Source organism: Salvelinus alpinus, chromosome 7 (assembly GCF_045679555.1).
Source record: "Salvelinus alpinus chromosome 7, SLU_Salpinus.1, whole genome shotgun sequence".
NCBI classification, from domain to species: Eukaryota; Metazoa; Chordata; class Actinopteri; order Salmoniformes; family Salmonidae; genus Salvelinus; species Salvelinus alpinus.
The window spans coordinates 48,458,247-48,481,285 of record NC_092092.1 but is presented as its reverse complement, the minus strand read 5'-3'; the positions used below and the strand labels follow the sequence as shown (position 1 = coordinate 48,481,285).

Here is a 23,039-nt window from a genome sequence, read left to right as displayed (position 1 = left end):
ATTTGTGGCCTGCTGGAGGTCATTTTGCAGGGCTCTGGCAGTGCTCCTCCTTGCACAAAGGCGGAGGTAGCGGTCCTGCTGCTGGGTTGTTGCCCTCCTACGGCCTCCTCCACGTCTCCTGATGTACTGGCCTGTCTCCTGGTAGCGCCTCCATGCTCTGGATACTACGCTGACAGACACAGCAAACCTTCTTGCCACAGCTCGCATTGATGTGCCATCCTGGATGAGCTGCACTACCTGAGCCACTTGTGTGGGATGTAGACTCCGTCTCATGCTACCACTAGAGTGAAAGCACCGCCAGCATTCAAAAGTGACCAAAACATCAGCCAGGAAGCATAGGAACTGAGAAGTGGACTGTGGTCACCACCTGCAGAACCACTCCTTTGTTGGGGGTGTCTTGCTAATTGCCTATAATTTCCACCTGTTGTCTATTCCATTTGCACAACAGCATGTGAAATTTATTGTCAATCAGTGTTGCTTCCTAAGTGGACAGTTTGATTTCACAGAAGTGTGATTGACTTGGAGTTACATTGTGTTGTTTAAGTGTTCCCTTTATTCTTTTGAGCAGTGTATAAAGGTTCAATTTAAAAAATGAAATAACCTTTTCACACACCTGTATGTCATTATCACACACTATTTAGTTCAATTCTTTGCACCCCATCACTGTGAGGTATTGTTTGTTTTGTGCCACACGTCTTTCAGAGCTCAGTTTTTACTTATTTTGCCTATTCCCTGCCTGTACTTTAGCCTATCGGATTTCCTGTTATCTACCTATTGCCTGATCTCCCGGATTATGTTACTAGCCTTTTCCCTGCCTGTACTGTTGCCCTTTTGGACCCCCTGTGTATGACATTCTGCTTGCCCCTGCAATAAACACCTGCGCGCTGCGCTTGAAACCAGCTCTCTGTTTCCCCTCGTGTTCATTACACTGGCACTGACACACTCCAGGCATTCCCATGATTGGAGACAGCAGTGGGACTGGCATGCTAGACCCCACAAAACCCAAAGCAAACAACAGAACATCAGAACACAGGCACATAACTTTACAAGCGGGTTGCCACTATATCCTAATAGTTGCGACAGTATGCACTAATGAGCTAGTGTAGCTTTACAAGTGCACTAATTCTGACCAGCCTGCAAGTTAAATGTAATGTGTTTCAAGCTTTAACTGTGTAAGGGAATAGGGTTCCAAAGAATAATAAGCATAGTCAGAAATAATTTGTACAACATTTAAAGTGTGACTGCAGCGCAATAGAGAGAGATGGGCAAATGATTTGTGACCCGATTCAGGAAACTGGACGTATGTCGCAAGTCACGACTTCACAGGAGAACCGGTTGAACGTAAAAAATGAATTTGGATTGGTCTGCCATATTGAAGGCTTCTGTCTATTTGTGCTCGTCAGTCTGTGTTGGTAATCCTGTCGAACGCGTCTTTTTTTAAATTGTATTGTATTGTGTAGTGGAGCTGCATAAGTGTTTCTCTCCACTTTCTGGAGGATCAAGTTTAGAAATCAGTGGAATTAGAGTATGATAGCTAACGAGATGGAGAAAACACCTGTCTCAGGATTACATCTTCAAACTAAACAACCATGGTATAGCATTCCTGACAGGGAGACACGTCCATCATGCATGATGATGTATACGGGTAAGATAGTCGAGCGTTAGCTAGCTACATTTTCAGATATTACACATTTTGACAAAGTTGTTTCATTTCAAGCTAAAGTGAACTGTTAGCTAGCTAGCTAACGTTAGCTGGCTGGCTCCCTAGCTGACGTTATTATTTGTTTCCCAGGGTTGTTTGCTTTTCTAGTTAGAGCCTAATGTTAGCTAGCTAACATTGACCTGGTTGGTTTGCTCCCAGCACTGTGGCATTGTTGGCACTGTGTTCATTGTTGTTTAACTAGCTAACGTTAGCTGGCTGGCTCATTAGCTAACGTTACGTGACGTGTGTACAACAACCGTTGAATATGGTCGGTGTTAGTAAACATCTGCAAAAAAGCATAATGAAATTGTTACCAGCAGCGCTGGTTAAGCTGTTTTCATGTAATCCATAGGTAAACCTTTCGTTAAAGCTGACCACGACTCCATTTTGTTGCTTCCAGCCTACAAACAGAAACTAAAACAACAAGCTCCCGCGCTCAGGTCTGTTCAACGCTGGTCCGACCAATCTGATTCCACGCTTCAAGACTGCTTCGATCACGCGGATTGGAATATGTTCCGCATTGCGTCCAACAACAACATTGACGAATATGCTGATTCGGTGAGCGAGTTCATTAGAAAGTGCATTGACGATGTCGTACCCACAGCAACGATTAAAACATTCCCAAACCAGAAACCGTGGATTGACGGCAGCATTCGCGTGAAACTGAAAGCGCGAACCACTGCTTTTAACCAGGGCAAGGTGACCGGAAACATGACCGAATACAAACAGTGTAGCTATTCTCTCCGCAAGGCAATCAAACAAGCTAAGTCCCAGTACAGAGACAAAATAGAGTCGCAATTCAACAGCTCAGACACAAGAGGTATGTGGCAGGGTCTACAGTCAATCACGGATTACAAAACGAAAAGCAGCCCCGTCGCGGACCAGGATGTCTTGCTCCCAGACAGGCTAAATAACTTTTTTGCTCGCTTTGAGGACAATACAGTGCCACTGACACGGCCCGCTACCAAAACCTGCGGGCTCTCCTTCACTGCAGCCGAGGTGAGTAAAACATTTAAACGTGTTAACCCTCGCAAGGCTGCAGGCCCAGACGGCATTCCCAGCCGGGTCCTCAGAGCATGTGCAGACCAGCTGGCTGGTGTGTTTACGGACATATTCAATCAATCCTTATCCCAGTCTGCTGTTCCCACATGCTTCTAGAGGGCCACCATTGTTCCTGTTCCCAAGAAAGCTAAGGTAACTGAGCTAAACGACTACCGCCCCGTAGCACTCACTTCCGTCATCATGAAGTGCTTTGAGAGACTAGTCAAGGACCATATCACCTCCACCCTACCGGACACCCTAGACCCACTCCAATTTGCTTACCGACCCAATAGGTCCACAGACGACGCAATTGCAACCACACTGCACACTGCCCTGACCCATCTGGACAAGAGGAATACCTATGTGAGAATGCTGTTCATCGACTACAGCTCAGCATTTAACACCATAGTACCCTCCAAACTCGTCATCAAGCTCGAGACCCTGGGTCTCGACCCCGCCCTGTGCAACTGGGTCCTGGACTTCCTGACGGGCCGCCCCCAGGTGGTGAGGGTAGGTAACAACATCTCCACCCCGCTGATCCTCAACACTGGGGCCCCACAAGGGTGCGTTCTGAGCCCTCTCCTGTACTCCCTGTTCACCCACGACTGCATGGCCATGCACGCCTCCAACTCAATCATCAAGTTTGCGGATGACACTACAGTGGTAGGCTTGATTACCAACAACGACGAGACGGCCTACAGGGAGGAGGTGAGGGCCCTCGGAGTGTGGTGTCAGGGAAATAACCTCACACTCAACGTCAACAAAACAAAGGAGATGATTGTGGACTTCAGGAAACAGCTGAGGGAGCACCCCCCTATCCACATCGACGGGTCAGTAGTGGAGAAGGTGGAAAGTTTTAAGTTCCTCAGTGTACACATCACGGACAAACTGAATTGGTCCACCCACACAGACAGCGTTGTGAAGAAGGCGCAGCAGCGCCTCTTCAACCTCAGGAGGCTGAAGAAATTCGGCTTGTCACCAAAAGCACTCACAAACTTCTACAGATGCACAATCGAGAGCATCCTGTCGGGCTGTATCACCGCCTGGTACGGCAACTGTAAGGCTCTTCAGAGGGTAGTGAGGTCTGCACAACGCATCACCGGGGGCAAACTACCTGCCCTCCAGGACACCTACACCACCCGATGTCACAGGAAGGCCATAAAGATCATCAAGGACAACAACCACCCAAGCCACTGCCTGGTCACCCCGCTATCATCCAGAAGGCGAGGTCAGTACAGGTGCATCAAAGCAGGGACCGAGAGACTGAAAAACAGCTTCTATCTCAAGGCCATCAGACTGTTAAACAGCCACCACTAACATTTAGCGGCCGCTGCCAACATACTGACTCAACTCCAGCCACTTTAATAATGGGAATTGATGGAATTATGTAAAAATGTACCACTAGCCACTTTAAACAATGCCACTTAATATAATGTTTACATACCCTACATTACTCATCTCATATGTATATACTGTACTCTATACCATCTACTGCATCTTGCCTATGCCGTTCTGTACCATCACTCATTCATATATCTTTATGTACATATTCTTTATCCCTTTACACTTGTGTGTATAAGGTAGTAGTTGTGGAATTGTTAGGTTAGATTACTTGTTGGTTATTACTGCATTGCCGGAACTAGAAGCACAAGCATTTCGCTACACTCGCATTAACATCTGCTAACCATGTGTATGTGACAAATAAAATTTGATTTGATTTGATTAACCAAATCATCGGCCAGAGCGTCAAGTGTGCCCTCCGAGAGCGAAACGAAATGGGTGGTGCTAAAGCTTAAGAGGGTGTGAACGATGCTGAATGGGTGTAGACAAAGAAGAGCTCTTCACTAGATACCAAAACATTCAAAGGCAATTTTTCTCAAAAGTGAGTTTACAAGTTAATCAACTTTCAAAGCAGAATTACTTTCCCATTGTTCCTCAAATGCAGTGTATGGTACACCATTTTGTAGCTCTGAGTCTATACTCTTATCCAATGTAAAAAACATAATTTCTACATTGCTACATAAGACCGAATCCAGGCGGTGAGTCACATTTGGCAAGCATATTCAGTATATCTGAGTGTGAACTTGAGGCAAGGAGGATAGAGAGATTCAGAAAGACAGACCGGCAGGCAGGCCATTAGTTACTTACTTGAAGGGTCATGTTGCAGAGTATAAACATATGGCAGTGACAAAATGAGGAATAAATATATTAATCAGATTTTACATTTAGTCACATTACCCTCCATATGTATTTGGACAGTGAAACTATATGTTTTAATTTCGCTCTATACTCCAGCATTTTAGATTTGAGATGTTTCATATTAGGCGACAGTACAGAATGGGAGCTTTTAGTTTAGGGTATTTTCATACATATCTGTTTTACCGTTTTAGAAATAAAAGCACTTCATGTACCTGGTCCCCCATTTTTAAAGAAGTCATCAGTAATTAGACAAATTCACTTATAATGTATTAAACTTGTCAAAAGTGTAGTATAAAATCCTATATTCCTTGCATGCAATGACTACATCAAGCTTGTGACTACAAACTTGTTTCATGCATTTGCAGTTTGTTTTGGATTATGTTTTGACCAATAGGAACTGAATGGTGAATAATGTATTATGCATGCCATTTTGGAGTAACTTTTATGATAAGTAAGAATAGAAGATTGGGCCTAGATACATAAAGTGCTTTCATTTGTTAAAGGAAAAATAAAGGTGACATTCTGTTTTGTCGCCTCTAAAATGCTGGAGAATAGAGACAAAATTTAAAATGTAGCTTCACTGTCCAAATGCATATGTTCAGGAGCGTATTTCCTCCTCCCTGTACTGACTTGAATCGATGGCTCCTGTGGAAAGTTGTACAGTACCTCTAAAGTGAACCGCACATACGATCCATTCACTAGACCACTTGCGCTTAAAATGGGTCCGTTGTTGGCATGGGAAACCCATCAATAGTGGTATAGATACAGTGCATTCGGAAAATATTCAGACCCCTTTAATTTTCCACATTTTGTTACATTACAGCCTTAGTCTTTTTCATCAATCTACTCACAATACTCCATAATGACAAAGCGAAAACAGGTTTTTAAAAATGTTAGCAAATTTATTCCAAATAAAAAACATATACCTTAAGTATTCAGACCCTTTGCTATGAGACTCGAAATTGAGATCACGTGCATCCTGTTTCCATTGATCATCCTTGAGATGTTTCTGCAAAAACCAAGCCACGAGGTCGAAGGAATTGTCAGTAGAGCTCCGAGACAGGATTGTGTCGAGGCACAGATCTTGGAAAGGGTACAAAAACATTTCTGCAGCATTGAAGGTCCCTCTCCATCATTCTTAAATGGAATAATATTTTAACCACCAAGACTCCATTTTTACTATTTTCTACATTGTATAATAATGGTGAAGACATCAAAACTATGAAATAACACATATTGAATCATGTAGCAACCAAACAAGTTTTAAACAAATAAAAATATATTTGAGATTTGAGATTCTTCAAAGTAGCCACCATTTGCCTTGATGACAGCTTTGCACACTATTGGCATTCTCTCAACCAGCTTCATGAGGTAGTCACCTGGAATGCATTTCAATTGACAGGTGTTCCTTGTTAATTTGTGGAATCTCTTTCCTTAATGCTTTTGAGCCAATCAGTTGTGTACGGGTGGTATACAGATAGATTTGACATAGCCTACATGCTATAAAAAATGTCACCTTAACATTGAAGTGTAAATCAATCTAGTAGTAGCACAGAGTATTGCTTTGTTCAAAAAGTTAAGTAATACCGCAAGATATATGAAATGACTGAAAATATATTCATGAATTGCAATGCTTTATTAATTGATGCCTTATAAGACTATAAAAGGCTCCCATAAGTATTCTGCAAAGGTGAGGGCCAACTTCTACAAGGAAAGTTGGAACCCAAGCAAAATGTTATGACCTGACTCTTTGCCAGTATAATATAACAATGGTTTATTATCTTCCAATTTTTCATGTCAAGTGCCTATTATGCCTAATAGCCTACATAGTAATTATTCCAAAGGTTACCCAATGATTGCATTTTGACAAAGGCTAGAGGCCAATATGTTGTGATACGAATGCAGGACACTCAGTCAGTGGAAAATGGGCCTACAGTACCTACAAACGAAAACTTCCTGCTGACAGAGGTTCAGTCCCAGGATCATATCTAAATGGAAAGCGAAAACCTCGCTTGTGTCTACGGGACTTTTGATAACTCCACAACTTGCTCGACACAATTGATGGTCATTCACATCATTATGTTTGTTAGAATGAATCAAGAATTTGATGTGGTTTCAAACAGCAAGAGGGGGATAGATTCCTTATGGGACACCTCATGAATGAGTGTAACTATACCATCAGCAAGAAAGCATATTTTTACATTTACATTTAAGTCATTTAGCAGACGCTCTTATCCAGAGCGACTTACAAATTGGTGCATTCACCTTATGATATCCAGTGGAACAACCACTTTACAATAGTGCATCTAACTCTTTTAAGGGGGGGGGGGGGGGGTTAGAAGGATTACTTTATCCTATCCTAGGTATTCCTTAAAGAGGTGGGGTTTCAGGTGTCTCCGGAAGGTGGTGATTGACTCCGCTGACCTGGCGTCGTGAGGGAGTTTGTTCCACCATTGGGGTGCCAGAGCAGCGAACAGTTTTGACTGGGCTGAGCGGGAACTGTACTTCCTCAGAGGTAGGGAGGCGAGCAGGCCAGAGGTGGATGAACGCAGTGCCCTTGTTTGGGTGTAGGGCCTGATCAGAGCCTGAAGGTACGGAGGTGCCGTTCCCCTCACAGCTCCGTAGGCAAGCACCATGGTCTTGTAGCGGATGCGAGCTTCAACTGGAAGCCAGTGGAGAGAGCGGAGGAGCGGGGTGACGTGAGAGAACTTGGGAAAGTTGAACACCAGACGGGCTGCGGCGTTCTGGATGAGTTGTAGGGGTTTAATGGCACAGGCAGGGAGCCCAGCCAACAGCGAGTTGCAGTAATCCAGACGGGAGATGACAAGTGCCTGGATTAGGACCTGCGCCGCTTCCTGCGTGAGGCAGGGTCGTACTCTGCGAATGTTGTAGAGCATGAACCTACAGGAACGGGTCACCGCCTTGATGTTAGTTGAGAACGACAGGGTGTTGTCCAGGATCACGCCAAGGTTCTTAGCACTCTGGGAGGAGGACACAATGGAGTTGTCAACCGTGATGGTGAGATCATGGAACGGGCAGTCCTTCCCCGGGAGGAAGAGCAGCTCCGTCTTGCCGAGGTTCAGCTTGAGGTGGTGATCCGTCATCCACACTGATATGTCTGCCAGACATGCAGAGATGCGATTCACCACCTGGTTATCAGAGGGGGGAAAGGAGAAGATTAATTGTGTGTCGTCTGCATAGCAATGATAGGAGAGACCATGTGAGGATATGACAGAGCCAAGTGACTTGGTGTATAGCGAGAATAGGAGAGGGCCTAGAACAGAGCCCTGGGGGACACCAGTGGTGAGAGCACGTGGTGCGGAGACAGATTCTCGCCACGCCACCTGGTAGGAGCGACCTGTCAGGTAGGACGCAATCCAAGCGTGGGCCGCGCCGGAGATGCCCAGCTCGGAGAGGGTGGAGAGGAGGATCTGATGGTTCACAGTATCAAAGGCAGCCGATAGGTCTAGAAGGATGAGAGCAGAGGAGAGATAGTTAGCTTTAGCAGTGCGGAGCGCCTCCGTGACACAGAGAAGAGCAGTCTCAGTTGAATGACTAGTCTTGAAACCTGACTGATTTGGATCAAGAAGGTCATTCTGAGAGAGATAGCAGGAGAGCTGGCCAAGGACGGCACGTTCAAGAGTTTTGGAGAGAAAAGAAAGAAGGGATACTGGTCTGTAGTTGTTGACATCGGAGGGATCGAGTGTAGGTTTTTTCAGAAGGGGTGCAACTCTCGCTCTCTTGAAGACGGAAGGGACGTAGCCAGCGGTCAAGGATGAGTTGATGAGCGAGGTGAGGTAAGGGAGAAGGTCTCCGGAAATGGTCTGGAGAAGAGAGGAGGGGATAGGGTCAAGCGGGCAGGTTGTTGGGCGGCCGGCCGTCACAAGACGCGAGATTTCATCTGGAGAGAGAGGGGAGAAAGAGGTCAAAGCACAGGGTAGGGCAGTGTGAGCAGAACCAGCGGTGTCGTTTGACTTAGCAAACGAGGATCGGATGTCGTCGACCTTCTTTTCAAAATGGTTGACGAAGTCATCAGCAGAGAGGGAGGAGGGGGGAGGAGGGGGAGGAGGATTCAGGAGGGAGGAGAAGGTGGCAAAGAGCTTCCTAGGGTTAGAGGCAGATGCTTGGAATTTAGAGTGGTAGAAATTGGCTTTAGCAGCAGAGACAGAAGAGGAGAATGTAGAGAGGAGGGAGTGAAAGGATGCCAGGTCCGCAGGGAGGCGAGTTTTCCTCCATTTCCGCTCGGCTGCCCGGAGCCCTGTTCTGTGAGCTCGCAATGAGTCGTCGAGCCACGGAGCAGGAGGGGAGGACCGAGCCGGCCTGGAGGATAGGGGACATAGAGAGTCAAAGGATGCAGAAAGGGAGGAGAGGAGGGTTGAGGAGGCAGAATCAGGAGATAGGTTGGAGAAGGTTTGAGCAGAGGGAAGAGATGATAGGATGGAAGAGGAGAGAGTAGCGGGGGAGAGAGAGCGAAGGTTGGGACGGCGCGATACCATCCGAGTAGGGGCAGTGTGGGAAGTGTTGGATGAGAGCGAGAGGGAAAAGGATACAAGGTAGTGGTCGGAGACTTGGAGGGGATTTGCAATGAGATTAGTGGAAGAACAGCATCTAGTGAAGATGAGGTCAAGCGTATTGCCTGCCTTGTGAGTAGGGGGGGAAGGTGAGAGGGTGAGGTCAAAAGAGGAGAGGAGTGGAAAGAAGGAGGCAGAGAGGAATGAGTCAAAGGTAGACGTGGGGAGGTTAAAGTCACCCAGAACTGTGAGAGGTGAGCCATCCTCAGGAAAGGAACTTATCAGGGCGTCAAGCTCATTGATGAACTCTCCAAGGGAACCTGGAGGGCGATAAATGATAAGGATGTTAAGCTTGAAAGGGCTGGTAACTGTGACAGCATGGAATTCAAAGGAGGCGATAGACAGATGGGTCAGGGGAGAAAGAGAGAATGTCCACTTGGGAGAGATGAGGATCCCAGTGCCACCACCCCGCTGACCAGAAGCTCTCGGGGTGTGTGAGAACACGTGGGCAGACGAGGAGAGAGCAGTAGGAGTAGCAGTGTTATCAGTGGTAATCCATGTTTCCGTCAGTGCCAAGAAGTCGAGGCAATAATGTCTTATTTGCTGAACCGCGGCGGTGCCCTCTCACTGTATATTTGGATAGAATTGACGTGAGGATCTGAATACATCTTTACATTCAAGGTCACATCCCGTGTTGCATTACTTGTGGTGTTAATTTGTTACCAAGATATTTCAATTCCTTTAGTGCCCTTTTGTCTCCATTTCTCCCTTTCCAAAGTGGGATACTTCCGAACGTAGTTGGGTATCCTCAGAAAATAATAGCATGACCACAGAATGAGAGACTTTTGAATGTTTCCAGGACGTATACATTTCTCCATTAGAACGTATGATCCGCCATGGTTATCTGTTTGTCTTTGCATTGAGCTCAGGTAACGATAAGGACAGTGGTGACGCATAGGCTAAATTTCCAAAACTCATTTTCAACAGGAAGAAAGTGTGGTCCAAAATCAGAACGCAATATAGAGAGGCTGTGGTTATACCTTATGTCAGTGTGTCATCGCAAGAGAGGAAGGGGTGTCTTTGTTGCCATAGAGCATGAACAGGGACACCTGGCAAAACAGATGAATCAGATAAGATAACAGACTTATAACCCGACATGCAAGAATTGATACATGTATACATTTGTGCATGTAATATACACTGTCATACATGTAGGCCCAAAGATACATCATTTTTTTGTCACAATAATAGCCTAAACAAACATATGTTTATATTTAGCAGATGTTATTGCAGGTGTAGCGAAATGCTTGTGTTCCTAGCTCCAACAGTGCAGTAGTATCTAACAGTTCACAACAATACACACACATTTAAAAGTAAAATAATGGAATTAAGAAATATTTAAATATTAAGACAAATAATGTCGGAGTGGCATTGACTAGAATACGGTAAAATACAGTATATACATATGAAATTAGAAAAACAGTATGTAAACATTATTAAAGTGACCAGTGTTCTATTATTAAAGTGACCAGTGATTCCATGTCTATTTACATAGGGCAGCAGCCTCTAAGGTGCAGGGTTGAGTAACTGGGTGGTAGCCGGCTAGTGACAATGACTAAGTTCAGGCAGGGTACTGGGTGGAGGCCGGCTAGTGATGGCTATTGAACAGACAGCTTCCCTCCTATTCTGGAGTGAAGTGAGTTTTGTAAAAACTGAAAGTATGCATCTTAGAAATAGTTTTCACATACAAACTTTATATGCAAAAATAACATGGTCACTGTCGTAGAACGTTTATTTTGATTGCCGATATCCTGCATATTTTTTAAGTCGTATTACTAGGGAAGTCGTTGTTCTTGCAAAGCATGTAATCGTTTGAAAAAAAACAATGATATTAATCTGACTATCCACAATAATCGTATTACTGTGTGCAAGTAACCGTGCTCATTGATTATTTGTAGTCACAGATGGTTTGTTTATGTTTATATTAGTGCTAGAAGCGTCACTACAGACACCCTGGTCCGAATCTAGGCTGTATCACAAACGGCCGTGATTGGGAGTCCCATAGGGCTGCGCACAATTGGCCCAGCGTCGTCCGGGTTTGGCCGGTGTAGGCCGTCAATGTAAATAAGGATTTGTTCTTAACTGACTTGCCTAGTTAAATAAATGATAAATAAAAATTTATAAATACCATTTTGGCTAGATTTAATTTAAAAAATTACAACGTTTTTAAATGTAACCTTAATTTAAGTAGGCAAGTTAGTTAAGATCAAATTATTATTTAGATGGAGTAGGCCAACTAGTGTTGGGGACAATTGTAGCATTGTCGCTGAGCCTACATTAACTCTTTTCCTGACCTTAACCTCATTCACCTAACCTGCTGCGTTAGTTCTTCTAACCTGCCACGTTAATTATCCTAACCTGCCACGTTATTTTCCTAACCTGCCACGTTAATTATCCTAACCTGCCACGTTAATTGTCCAAACCTGCAATGTAAACAAGCCACCTGTGCCGAAAAATCATCAGTACTTGGGAACACACTCAAAGTTAAGCCCAGCAGCCTAATTGATTGCCTATCTTAATTAGTGTCAGCTGTTGCAGCATTATTCCTTGTTGTGTTACGGCAAGTATTGTCCGTAACACATGGCCGATCATCTGTGCAAGTTTTGAAACCGGTTATCGTTGATGGTGGCAGAAATGCTAGATGTATACATGTTTAAACTATTCCTCCTAATTGCTGTCATGGCGTGGTCTCTGGGGAATTTCTCAGAAGCAGAGAAAGTTGAACAAGGTATGTAGCCTACTCACCATACACCTATGTGCTAGCAAACAGACGCTTGAGTTGGTAAAAATAAACAATGCATGCTGCCTTGAAATGGTCATTATCTGCAGTGCATGTTGAAGACACTGTAGGGCTGGCTGCTTGAACGCTCTTCCAGACAACACTAGTTTAATCCTGTTATTTCATATTGCTGTATGTAGCTAAAGGTTCACATTAATTTCAAAATGTTATATTTATTATAGCAGTATATGAACTGACTTAAAGTAACGTTTTCAAAACCAGCCTACAATGGTGAAACTTAATTTATCTGAAGTAGTTCGTTTCTCTAACTTTTGTCAATGGGTATTATTGGAGTACTTGATGCTGATAAAATGGCCCTTGACTAAATTCAGTAACGTTCTTCAGGTGTGCATGTTGATGAAAAAGCTACAATGAACATTGAAGTAAGAAGATTACCTTTACTCTGTTCATCAAACACGACTGAAATGGCTTATGGCTTTGTTGCAAACACTATTGCTGTGATCTTGTATGGCAGCAACTTTGTTCCTGTCAAAAGGATAGAAACTGGTGATGGTAAGAGATCCATAAAAAATCATAATGCATGTTTTTAAACTTCTCGTTTGACCATCTTGTAATATTTTAACATAAATAAAAAATATCTTCAGGGATGTTTTTCCAGTGGGTGAGCTGTGCATCCATATTGGTAGTTTCGATGATTGGGGACTTGATACTCGAGTCTCCCAAATTCTATCCGTTGGCAATGCTGGGAGGAGCAGTCTGGGCCACAGGTATGACTCCAACTTTCAAGCTGTACTGTAACCTTCACACATACATAAATTGGGCCTACACTCTGAACTACTGAAATGTTTTCCTCAATGTTTACAGGCAGTTTAACAGTTGTCCCCATAGTAAAAGCCATTGGCCTTGGACTTGGAGTTTGTATTTGGGGATCCAGCAGTTTGCTGATGGGCTGGATAAGTTCAAGGTAAGTTCTTTTGTTGTGTGTGTGTATATATATATTTTTTTTTTTGCACAGTAAGTCCTCATATTACATTTTGAAAGGGCAATTCATATTTAGTCTCAAAAGAAATACAATTTCCATAGGGAATATGTTCTTAGACCAGCAATTGAGTCAGAGGTAATTTAAATATTTTTTTCAACAGGTTTGGATGGTTTGGTATTGAAGCACAGGATGTTGCCAGACCAGTATTGAACTACTGTGGTGTTGGTTTGTGCTTGTTGAGGTAATGAGTCATGAAAGCACCTAATCCAATACCTCAGAATAATACTCTTGTCACTGGTCAATGTGTTAATAATTTTATATAGTCCATTTGAAACTCCCATGACAATCGTATGGTATTTACAATTTATTTTCGTTTCCAGTGGACTCATCCTTTTCTTTGTGAAGACTAATGTTAGAGAACTTCCACGTTCAGACTCCACCCCCTTACTGATTAACAGGGTAATTATGCTTGATGTTTGGAAGTCTAAACGCTTTTGCTCAATAGCCATGCAGTATCAATTCAGTTCAATTAAAAAAATTATCTGAGGGGGAATCATTTTTGGATACATGTGAGACAGCAGCAACGATGACATGAAAGCGTACCACAACACATACCACACAGCAACTTCACAGCAAGACAAGACCTAACACCCAAGACATTACCACACATCAGCTAATGACTGGTTTGTCTAAAAAAAAAAAAGTATTGTCATTCATGACACTTATTGTAACAGCTCTCTAGAAAAATCAGTGGTGAAAAGTTGATTGATCAATTCTTCTGCCACCACAGGACAGACTAGTCACAACTGCAGAAATGTCTTTTTGAGTTTGCATCGAGATGCCCATGGGAAACTGCTGTGCTGACTTATCGTGTACGCTACTGACTTGACTATTTTGTCTACTTAAGACTGTGAATTCTGGTGTCTATGCGCCTTCGGAGTCCTGGGTGGATGTAATGGGAGCAAAGAGGAAACGCTGTGTGTGAGTACACCCCTTAATCAATCATGCTCTTTGCTTTCACAATTGAGTAGTTGGAGCTGGGCTGAAGTCAATTGATTTTTGTTCTAGTTACATGTTGGGACATGACTTACTCAACTGAACATTTATTTTCTTTTGACTTTTGGTCATGGGGCTACCTCAACATGGAAAATTACAGCTCATTTAGTTAGTTGTCTTGTAATTTTCGATGCAGTCATGAACTCTCTCACCACCCTTTTGACTTTAGAGGCTGCTTGTTGGCTGTTGTAGCAGGCCTGTTGTATGGGGCCTCCTTTGTTCCAATCCTCTACATAAAAAGCCATGCGGCGGTCCACGACAGCATCTTCTATGGAGCCAGTCTATACGGTGAGGTGGAAGGATCCTAGAGACTGTAGCCAATCACACATTAAACTCAGTAGTCTATATGTAATGCTGAAGAGGGTTGAGTCTCAACAACGTGCTTAGTTTACATATTCTCTGTCAACCTAACATTCCCCCCATTTCCTAGATCTTGACTATGTGTTTGCCTTTTGCTGTGGCATCTACCTCACCAGCACGGTGTATTTCTCCATCTACTGTGCAGCCATGAGGAACAGACCCAGGGTGTTCTCCAGAGCCATCCTGCCAGGTGCTCACTCTCCATTCAAATTCTCTCCACTTCCTCAACTGTGCCCTAAATTTCTACCCCGCCCCCCCTTAAAGTATGTGCTTGATGCAATCATGGGGGTTTCTATCCTCATCCATGAGGGCAGATTGAGTCCAGGGCTGGCTTAGAGAAGTGTTTCCCAACTCCAGTCCTTGACAACCCCCAACAGCACATTTTTGTTGTAGCCCCAGACAAAAACTCCTAATTCAACTTGTCAACTAATCATCAAGCCCTTGACACATTGAATCAAGAGTTTTTGTCCAGTGTCACAACAAATATGTACTATTGGGGGTACTTGAGAAACACTTGGTTAAAGAATTGGGCCAGGATTGATAATGCCATGTACAATATGATATTATTTTGTAAAGAATGTTAAGTAGGGTGTCACTAAATCTCATTCTCTTATGTTCAGGCTTTTTGTCAGGTCTGATGTGGACATTGGCCACTTATTGCTGGTTTCTGGCTAACAACTACCTTTGTGCCGTGGTCACCTTTCCCATAGTCTGTGCAGTAAGTACACCTCTGGGATGCCCTCTGACATACTTTTGTGTGGACACCCCTTCAAATTATTGGATTTGGCTGTTTCAGTGATACCAATTGCTGACAGGTGTATAAAATTGAGTGCACAGCCATGCAATCTCCATAGACAAACATTGGCAGTAGACTGGCCTAAAGGGCTTTGACTTTCAGTGTGGCACCGTCATAGGATGCCACCTTTGCAAAAAGTCGGTCAAATTTCAGCCCTGCTTGAGCTGCCCCGGTCAACTGTAAATGCTGTTATTGTGAAGTGGAAACATCTAGTAGCAGTAACAGCTCAGCCGCGAAGTGGTAGGCCACACAGAATGGGACCGCTGATGCACGTTGGGTAAAAAGTCTCTTCAGTTGCAACACACTACCGAGTTCCAAACGGCCTCTGGAAGCAATGTCGGCGCACTACTTGTTTGTCGGGGGTTTCAAGAAATGGGTTTCCATGGCCGAGCAGCCACACACAAGCCTAAGATCACCATGCGCAATGCCAAGTGTCGGCTAGAGTGGTGTAAAGCTTTCCGCCATTGAACTCTGGAGCAGTGGAAGCGCTTTCTCTGGAGTGAAGAATCACGCTTCAACATCTGGCAGCCTGACGTGCGAATGACAGGAAACGCCGACTGAGCCAGGCCTAATCGCCCAACATTAGTGACTGACCTTGTGCTCTTGTGGCTGAATAGAAGCAAGTCCCCATAGCAATGTTCCAACATCTAGTGGAAACCCTTCCCAGAAGAGGGGAGGCTGTTATAGCAGCAAAGAGGGGATTATCTCCATATTAATGCCCATGATTTTGGAGTGAGATGTTTGACGAGCAGGTATACATACTTTAGGTAATGTAGTGTGTTATTGCTAGATGACTCATACTTTGTATAACTTGTGCTTATGTCTGTGTATAGGTTATGACATTGAGATATGGTGATGTCGTCTTACAGAATATAGTTGGCGCCATTGTCAGTTTGAGAATGTGCCACCGTTCCTGTTATTGCTAAATGGAGAGAACCTGACAATGGTGCTTTGTAAACATGAAGGTGTAAGTGATCCAATAATTTCAATTAACAGAATTCCTCTTTCTAGGGTAATTGTCTAGTTGCAGGTCTGTGGGGAAGTCTGGTTTTCAAAGAAGTCAAAGTAAGTAACCCGGAGTAAGCGAATGTAGTGGATTTATTAGGGGAAGGAACTGCCTCAGCTTCTGGGAACAAGGCACACTTGACAATTGCGGAAATTGAAGTATAAACTCTCAGCCATTTATGTAATTTTGCGCAGAGTTAAAATCAAGTTCCACGTTAATTTTCTAAATTATTTATTTTCCCCTAGAATTTCCAAATGTACAACAAACCTTGCTGTGCTGATTTTGAAATAGCTGGTCATCATCCCTTTTTGACCCCAGCTGATTCAGAGTATCATTTAGTTCTGACTAGCTTGCCCAATGTCGGATATTTTACATTCTGTTGCTCTTATGCATGCCCCCTTTCTCAACACCATTCCGCTCACATTTTGGTTAGCCTCTGCCAATCCAATTTGACAGTGTGACATGCCATCAGATATTTGTTGTATTAACTAATGCTTGTCTTTTTTTCAGGGCTTGGTAAACTGTTCAATCTTCCTAGTAGCCTCCTGTGTTGTCCTGACTGGATCAATATTGACGGCCTTCTCCAATGTGTAAAAGAGAATCAATATACCCCCTAGGTGGCAGTGTTTATACATCCTAAAGTAGTCCTGAGGTGTATTCAGTGAGGTGATATGTTCTGAATGTTGCTGATGGAAAGGTAATGGACAGAGCTGATTCACGATCCCCTATTCTGTCTCAGACAATCATATCTGTTCTGGACAATACATTCCGATCTGAATGTTCTGTAATGTTACACCCTATCTCTGATCGTCCTTCAGATTTGTCTGTACATCTAATGGAGCACTTTATCACCTGGTTAATGAGGGTTCAGCTGTTGCTGTTACTTCTGTTGTCACGTATTCAATAGTTTGAATTCAAGGGCATTCCGAATGTTAAGAGTGACGATGTATTAGTAATTTCAAATGTTCATACTCTACTGAAAATATTTATGCTGTGTTGTCTGTGGCATTTTGCTATGAATGTGAGTTAGTCAAATCTTTGTACGATCTTAATGTTAATCTTTATATATGGGACATGTTTGAATAAAATAGCTGACAATCACACGTTTTTGAGCATTGAACTTTGAAGGGAAACTAGTGGGGAAAGCAGGAACCCTAAATAGTGTGCTAATCTACTCCATAAATTGACGGAAAAACCATGCAGACTGAAAGGCAGCAGTTATCTGAAAATCAAATGGAGAATCTCTCTTCCCAGATTACCTATACTGAACAAAAATACAGTAACTTCGGGAAGTGTTCATACCGCTTGACTTTTTCCACATTTTTGTTACGTTACAGCCTTATTCTAAAATGGATTAAAATAAAATCCTCAGCAATCTACACACAGCCCCATAATGAAAGCTAAAACATTTTTCCAATTTTAGCAAAAGTATTAACAGATACCTTATTTACATAAGTATTCAGACTCTTGGCTATGAGACTTGAAATTGAGCTCAGGTGCATCCTGTTTCCATTGCTCATCCTTGAGATGTTTCTACAACTTGATTGGAGACCACCTGGGGTTAATTTATTGGACATGATTTGGAAAGGCATATATATACACCTGTCTATAAGGTCCTACAATTGACAGTGCATATCAGAGCAAAATCCAAGCCCTGAAGTCAAAGGAATTGTCCGTTGAGCTCAGAGACATGATTGTGTCGCGGTACAGATCTGGGAAAGGATACTAAAAAATGTCTGCAGCATTGAATGTCCCCAAGAACTGGGTCGGGGGAGAATGGCCTTGGTCAGAGAGCTGACCAATAATCTGATGGTCACTCTGACAGTGCTCTGAAGTTCCTCTGTGGAGATGGGAGAAACTTCCAGAAAGACAACCGTCTCTGCAGTACCAATCAGGCCTTTATGGTAGATTGGCCAGATGGAAGCGTCTCCTCAGTAAAAGGCACATGACACCCCGCTTGGAGTTTTACCAAAATGCACCTAAACACTCTGACCATGAGAAACAAGATTCTCTGGTCTGATGAAACCAAGATTGAACTCTGACCTGAATGCCAAGCGTCACATCTGGAGGAAACCTGGCACTATCCCTACGGTGAAGCGTGGTGGCAGGATCAAGCTGTGGGGATGTTTTTCAGCAGCAGGGCCTGGGAGACTGATCAGGTTTGAGGCAAAGATGAATGAGGCGAAATACAGAGATCCTTGATGAAAACCTGCTCTAGAGCGCTCAGGACCTCAGACTGGGACGAAGGTTTACCTTCCAACAGGACAACGACCCTAAGTACACAGCCAAGACAATGCAGGAGTGGCTCAGCCCAGGTCTCTGTCCTTGAGTGGCCCAGCCAGAGCCCAGACTTAAACCCAATCAAACATGTATAGAGAGACATAAAAATCGCTGTGCACCAACGCTCCACATACAAACTGGCAGAGCTTGAGAGGATCTGCAGAGAAGAATTGGAGAAACTCCCCAAATACAGGTGTTCAAAGCTTGTAGCGTCATACCAAAGAATAGTTGTTGCTGTGATCGCTGCCAAAATGTGCTTTAAAGTACTGAGTAAATAGTTTGAATACTTAAGTAATTGTGATATTTCTGTTTGTTTTTTTAGAAAGTTTCTAAAAACCTATTTTTGCGTTGTCATTATGGGGTATTGTGTGTAAATTGAATGGGGGGAAAAATAAGCTTTTTTCTTTCAAATTTGGGGCACACATTTGCCAAGATAATCCATCCACCTGACAGGTGTGACAAATCAAGAAGCTGATTAAATGCATTATCATAACACAGGTGCACCTTGTGTGGGGACAATAAACGGCCACTAAAATCTGACTGCAGGAATGCCCACCAGAGCTTTTGCCAGATAACTGAATGTTAATTTCTCTACCATAAGCCACCTTTCACCACATTTTAGAGAATTTAGCAGTATGTCCAACTGGCCTCACAAATGCAGGCCACATGTAACCACACCAGTCCAAAACCTCCACATCCGGCTTCTTCACCTGCGGGATCGTCTGAGACCAGCCACACGGACAGCTGATGAAACAGGAGTATTTCTGTCTGTAATAAAGCACTTTTGTGGGGGGGGGAAACAAATTCTGATTCGGTGGGCCTGGGCCTGGCTCCCATGTGGCTGGGCCTATGCACTATTAGGCATGATTAGGGCCTAATTCATTTATTTAAATTGACTGATTTGCTTATATGAATTGTAACTCAAATCATTAAATGTTGTGTGTAGGGTTGCACATTTTGGGGAATATTCAGAGGTGGAAACTTTCCGTGGGAATTAACAACAACAACAATATATGGGAATTAATGGAAATATATGCAAATTAATATTAATGCAATTTAAATAGATGTTTTTTGCATTGGATATATTAACCATATATGGAGACAGAAACATAAACCATTTACCTTATAAGAAGTAGACATAATTGCAAATAGAATTCCAATCGAAAAAATAAATAATAATTTAGTTACGAATTGAACTTTAATTAAATTAGTTGACTCTTCACATGGGATTATTTCACTGACTCTTCACATGGGATTATTTCACTGAACAACAAAAGAAAGGGAATTTTGAATAATCCCCAATGATCCATCGCATCTCCAAAAAACGTTTTCAACATCTGTAAAATGATAGTTTCTAGACTAAAGCTTTGGTTGCCTTCCTCTCAGGCTTCCATGTCTTCTCCCTGGACCTCCTCAATGTCCACCTCTTGAACATCAGACTCTGAGGCCTCATCTTCACTGTCACTTTCCAACCTTGTTAAGGATAGCTCGTTGTCAGGCTCAAAAAGCCTCAAATTTGCACAGATGGCCACCAATTTTTCAAGCCTTTTATTGGTCAGCCTGTTGCGTGCTTTGGTGTGTGTATTCCAAAACAAGGACCAGTTGCGCTCTGAGGCAGTTGATGTTGGTGCGATTTGGAGAGTGATGGAGGCAACAGGGGAAAGAGTCTCAGATCCACAAAGTCCCTTCCACCAAGTGGCTGATGAGATATGTTGGCACGACTGCCATATTGCATCTCCATCCCAAAGTCCTTGCTTGGAAGTGTACTTCGCCAGACTGCCTAGAACCTTGCCCTCATCCAGGCCAAGGTGGCGAGACACAGTAGTGATGACACCATAGGCCTTATTGATCTCTGCACCAGACAGGATGCTCTTGCCAGAATACTTGGGGTCCAACATGTACGCTGCGGTGTGTATGGGCTTCAGGCAGAAGTCTTCATGCTTTTTGATGTATTTCAGAACTGCAGTTTCTTCTGCTTGGAGCAACAGGTAAGTGGGCAGGGCAGTATGGATTTCTTCTCTTACATCTGCAAGCAGAGTCTGAACATCAGTCAGGATTGCATTGTCTCCCTCAATCCGTGTAATGGCTACTGCTATAGGTTTCAGGAGTTTCAGGCTGCTTACCACTCTCTCCCAAAATACATAATCCAGGAGGATCCTCTTGATGGGGCTGTTCATATCGGCAGACTGCGGTATGGCCATTTCTTGTAGAGAATCCTTCCCGTCCAGGAGACTGACAAACATGACACTACCACCCCAATGTGTGTTGCTAGGCAGCTTCAATGTGGTGCTCTTATTCTTCTCACTTTGCTTGGTGAGGTAGATTGCTGCTATAACTTGATAAACATTCACATACCTAACCATTTCCTTGGCTTTCTTGTAGAGTGTATCCATTGTTTTCAGTGCCATGATGTCCTTGAGGAGCAGATTCAATGCATGAGCAGCACAGCCAATGGGTGTGATGTGAGGGTAGGACTCCTCCACTTTAGACCAAGCAGCCTTCATGTTTGCAGCATAGGCTGTCAACAGTGCAAATACTTTCTGTGGTCCAAGGTCATTGATGACTGCCTTCAGCTCATCTGCAATGTTGAAACCAGTGTGTATGTTGTCCCTTGTGTCTGTGCTCTTGTAGAATACTGGTTGAGGGGTGGAGATGATGTAGTTAATTATTCCCTGCACACGGACATTCGACCACCCATGGGAGATGATTGCAATACAGTCTGTTTTCTCTATGATTTGCTTGACCTTCACTTGAACTCTGTTGAACTCTGCATCCAGCAATTGAGTAGATAAAGCATGTCTGGTTGGAGGGGTGTATGTTGGGCAAAGAACATTCAGAAATCTCTTCCAATACACAGCCTGTGAGCATCAGAGGTGAGCCAGTTGCATACACAGCTCGAGCAAAAGATTCATCAGCATTTCTCTACGTTCCTCCATTGAGTCAAAAAAACTTCTGATTCCAGGAGGACTGTGAGCTGTTGCTATCGATAAGGTGTCTGATTCATAATTTTCACCTAGAATAGAAGTAGAGGGACTTTTGTCAAAGGTTACTTGTTGTGAGCGCTGAGGGAACTTTATGCACTTGGCCAGATGATTCTGCATCTTTGTTGCATTCTTCACATATGATTAGCTGCAGCGAAATGTTAGCTGCAGTGAAATGTCCCCACACATGATATTTTCTTGTAAATTTTTTTTTTTTTTTTTTAACAATTCCAATTCCATGTACAGATAAATAGTTAAGCAGTTAGATTAAACACCTCCTTTGTAAGATAAATGTTTTAGAATGAAACATGTATGGAAACAGGTGATTTAACACTCCTGAGTTAGCAGCCTCAAGCAAGCTAAAACCCACATGGTAGCAAAAACTAACTAGCAGACATGGTTAATAACAAGTTATAAATGATTTAAACACACTTTGCTGTAGGCTACTATTTACTAGTTAACAAAAATCATGTATGTCATATAAAATATATTCACCCCACCCAGAATTGTCATTAAAACTTACCAGAAAAACATATATTCCTTGGCTCAGACAGTGTAGTAGTGTGGGCTCAATAGCTTTTCATTCGTGTGCAAGATCTTGAGAAACAGCTGTACGTGTGATGGAAGAGTGCAACTCGGGAGAGTGAACCTGATTATTTCTCCCATGGCAATATGCAATAGTTGTTAATGCTTAATGAAAGGTGAATTGTGCAATTTTTGCTCTTTGCTTCTGAATCCACACAATTGGATTTTTATTAACATGCCAACTCGGGAGAGTGCACCTGATTATTTCTCCCATGGCAATATGCAATAGTTGTTAATGCTTAATGAAAGGTGAATTGTGCAATTTTCGCTCTTTGCTTCTGAATCCACACAATTGGATTTTTATTAACATGTAAAAGAATAGGAAATTAGTACTAATATGAGAACTTCAGTCATTTGTTTGATGGGATATGGCAATGGGTATTTTTTTGCGCTTCTTTAGGCTGACAAATCGGGGGATAACTCACTTCAGAATCTGTGTAGCTATAGCAGCTATCTCGTCTAGGCTACTTTTGAATAGGAGGACCACAGAGACAAACTATTGTTCCTCGGGTTCAATCCTAGGATTTAAGTCCCTTCCTTTTCTATTAATTATGTATAGTTTGAGAAGTACTTGCATGACCCTGCACTTTCAAAACCTCCCGGCTAATCATGATAGGTTGTGTATGTCAGGACAGCAGACATTGTTGATGCTTTACCTCTGGAAGTAAGGTGTACTTTCAGTTGTCATAAGTTTCCTAGATGGGGAACCGTAATTGTTCTACTGTTCTGTGTTGTCCTGA

The 23,039-nt window shown here is 43.2% G+C and overlaps 1 protein-coding gene across 1 annotated transcript; it reads left to right on the top strand.

Annotated features, from left to right (window-relative positions):
• Positions 1-12,000: 12,000 nt before the first annotated feature.
• Positions 12,001-17,554, top strand: LOC139581118 (transmembrane protein 144-like). The gene is made up of 12 exons (XM_071410559.1): positions 12,001-12,241; positions 12,638-12,805; positions 12,898-13,020; positions 13,118-13,217; positions 13,396-13,476; positions 13,616-13,694; positions 14,143-14,216; positions 14,461-14,579; positions 14,722-14,841; positions 15,272-15,369; positions 16,459-16,512; positions 16,964-17,554. The coding sequence occupies exons 1-12, from the start codon at positions 12,136-12,138 to the stop codon at positions 17,045-17,047; spliced, it is 1,206 nt and encodes a 401-aa protein (XP_071266660.1). The 5' UTR covers positions 12,001-12,135; the 3' UTR covers positions 17,048-17,554.
• Positions 17,555-23,039: the final 5,485 nt, after the last annotated feature.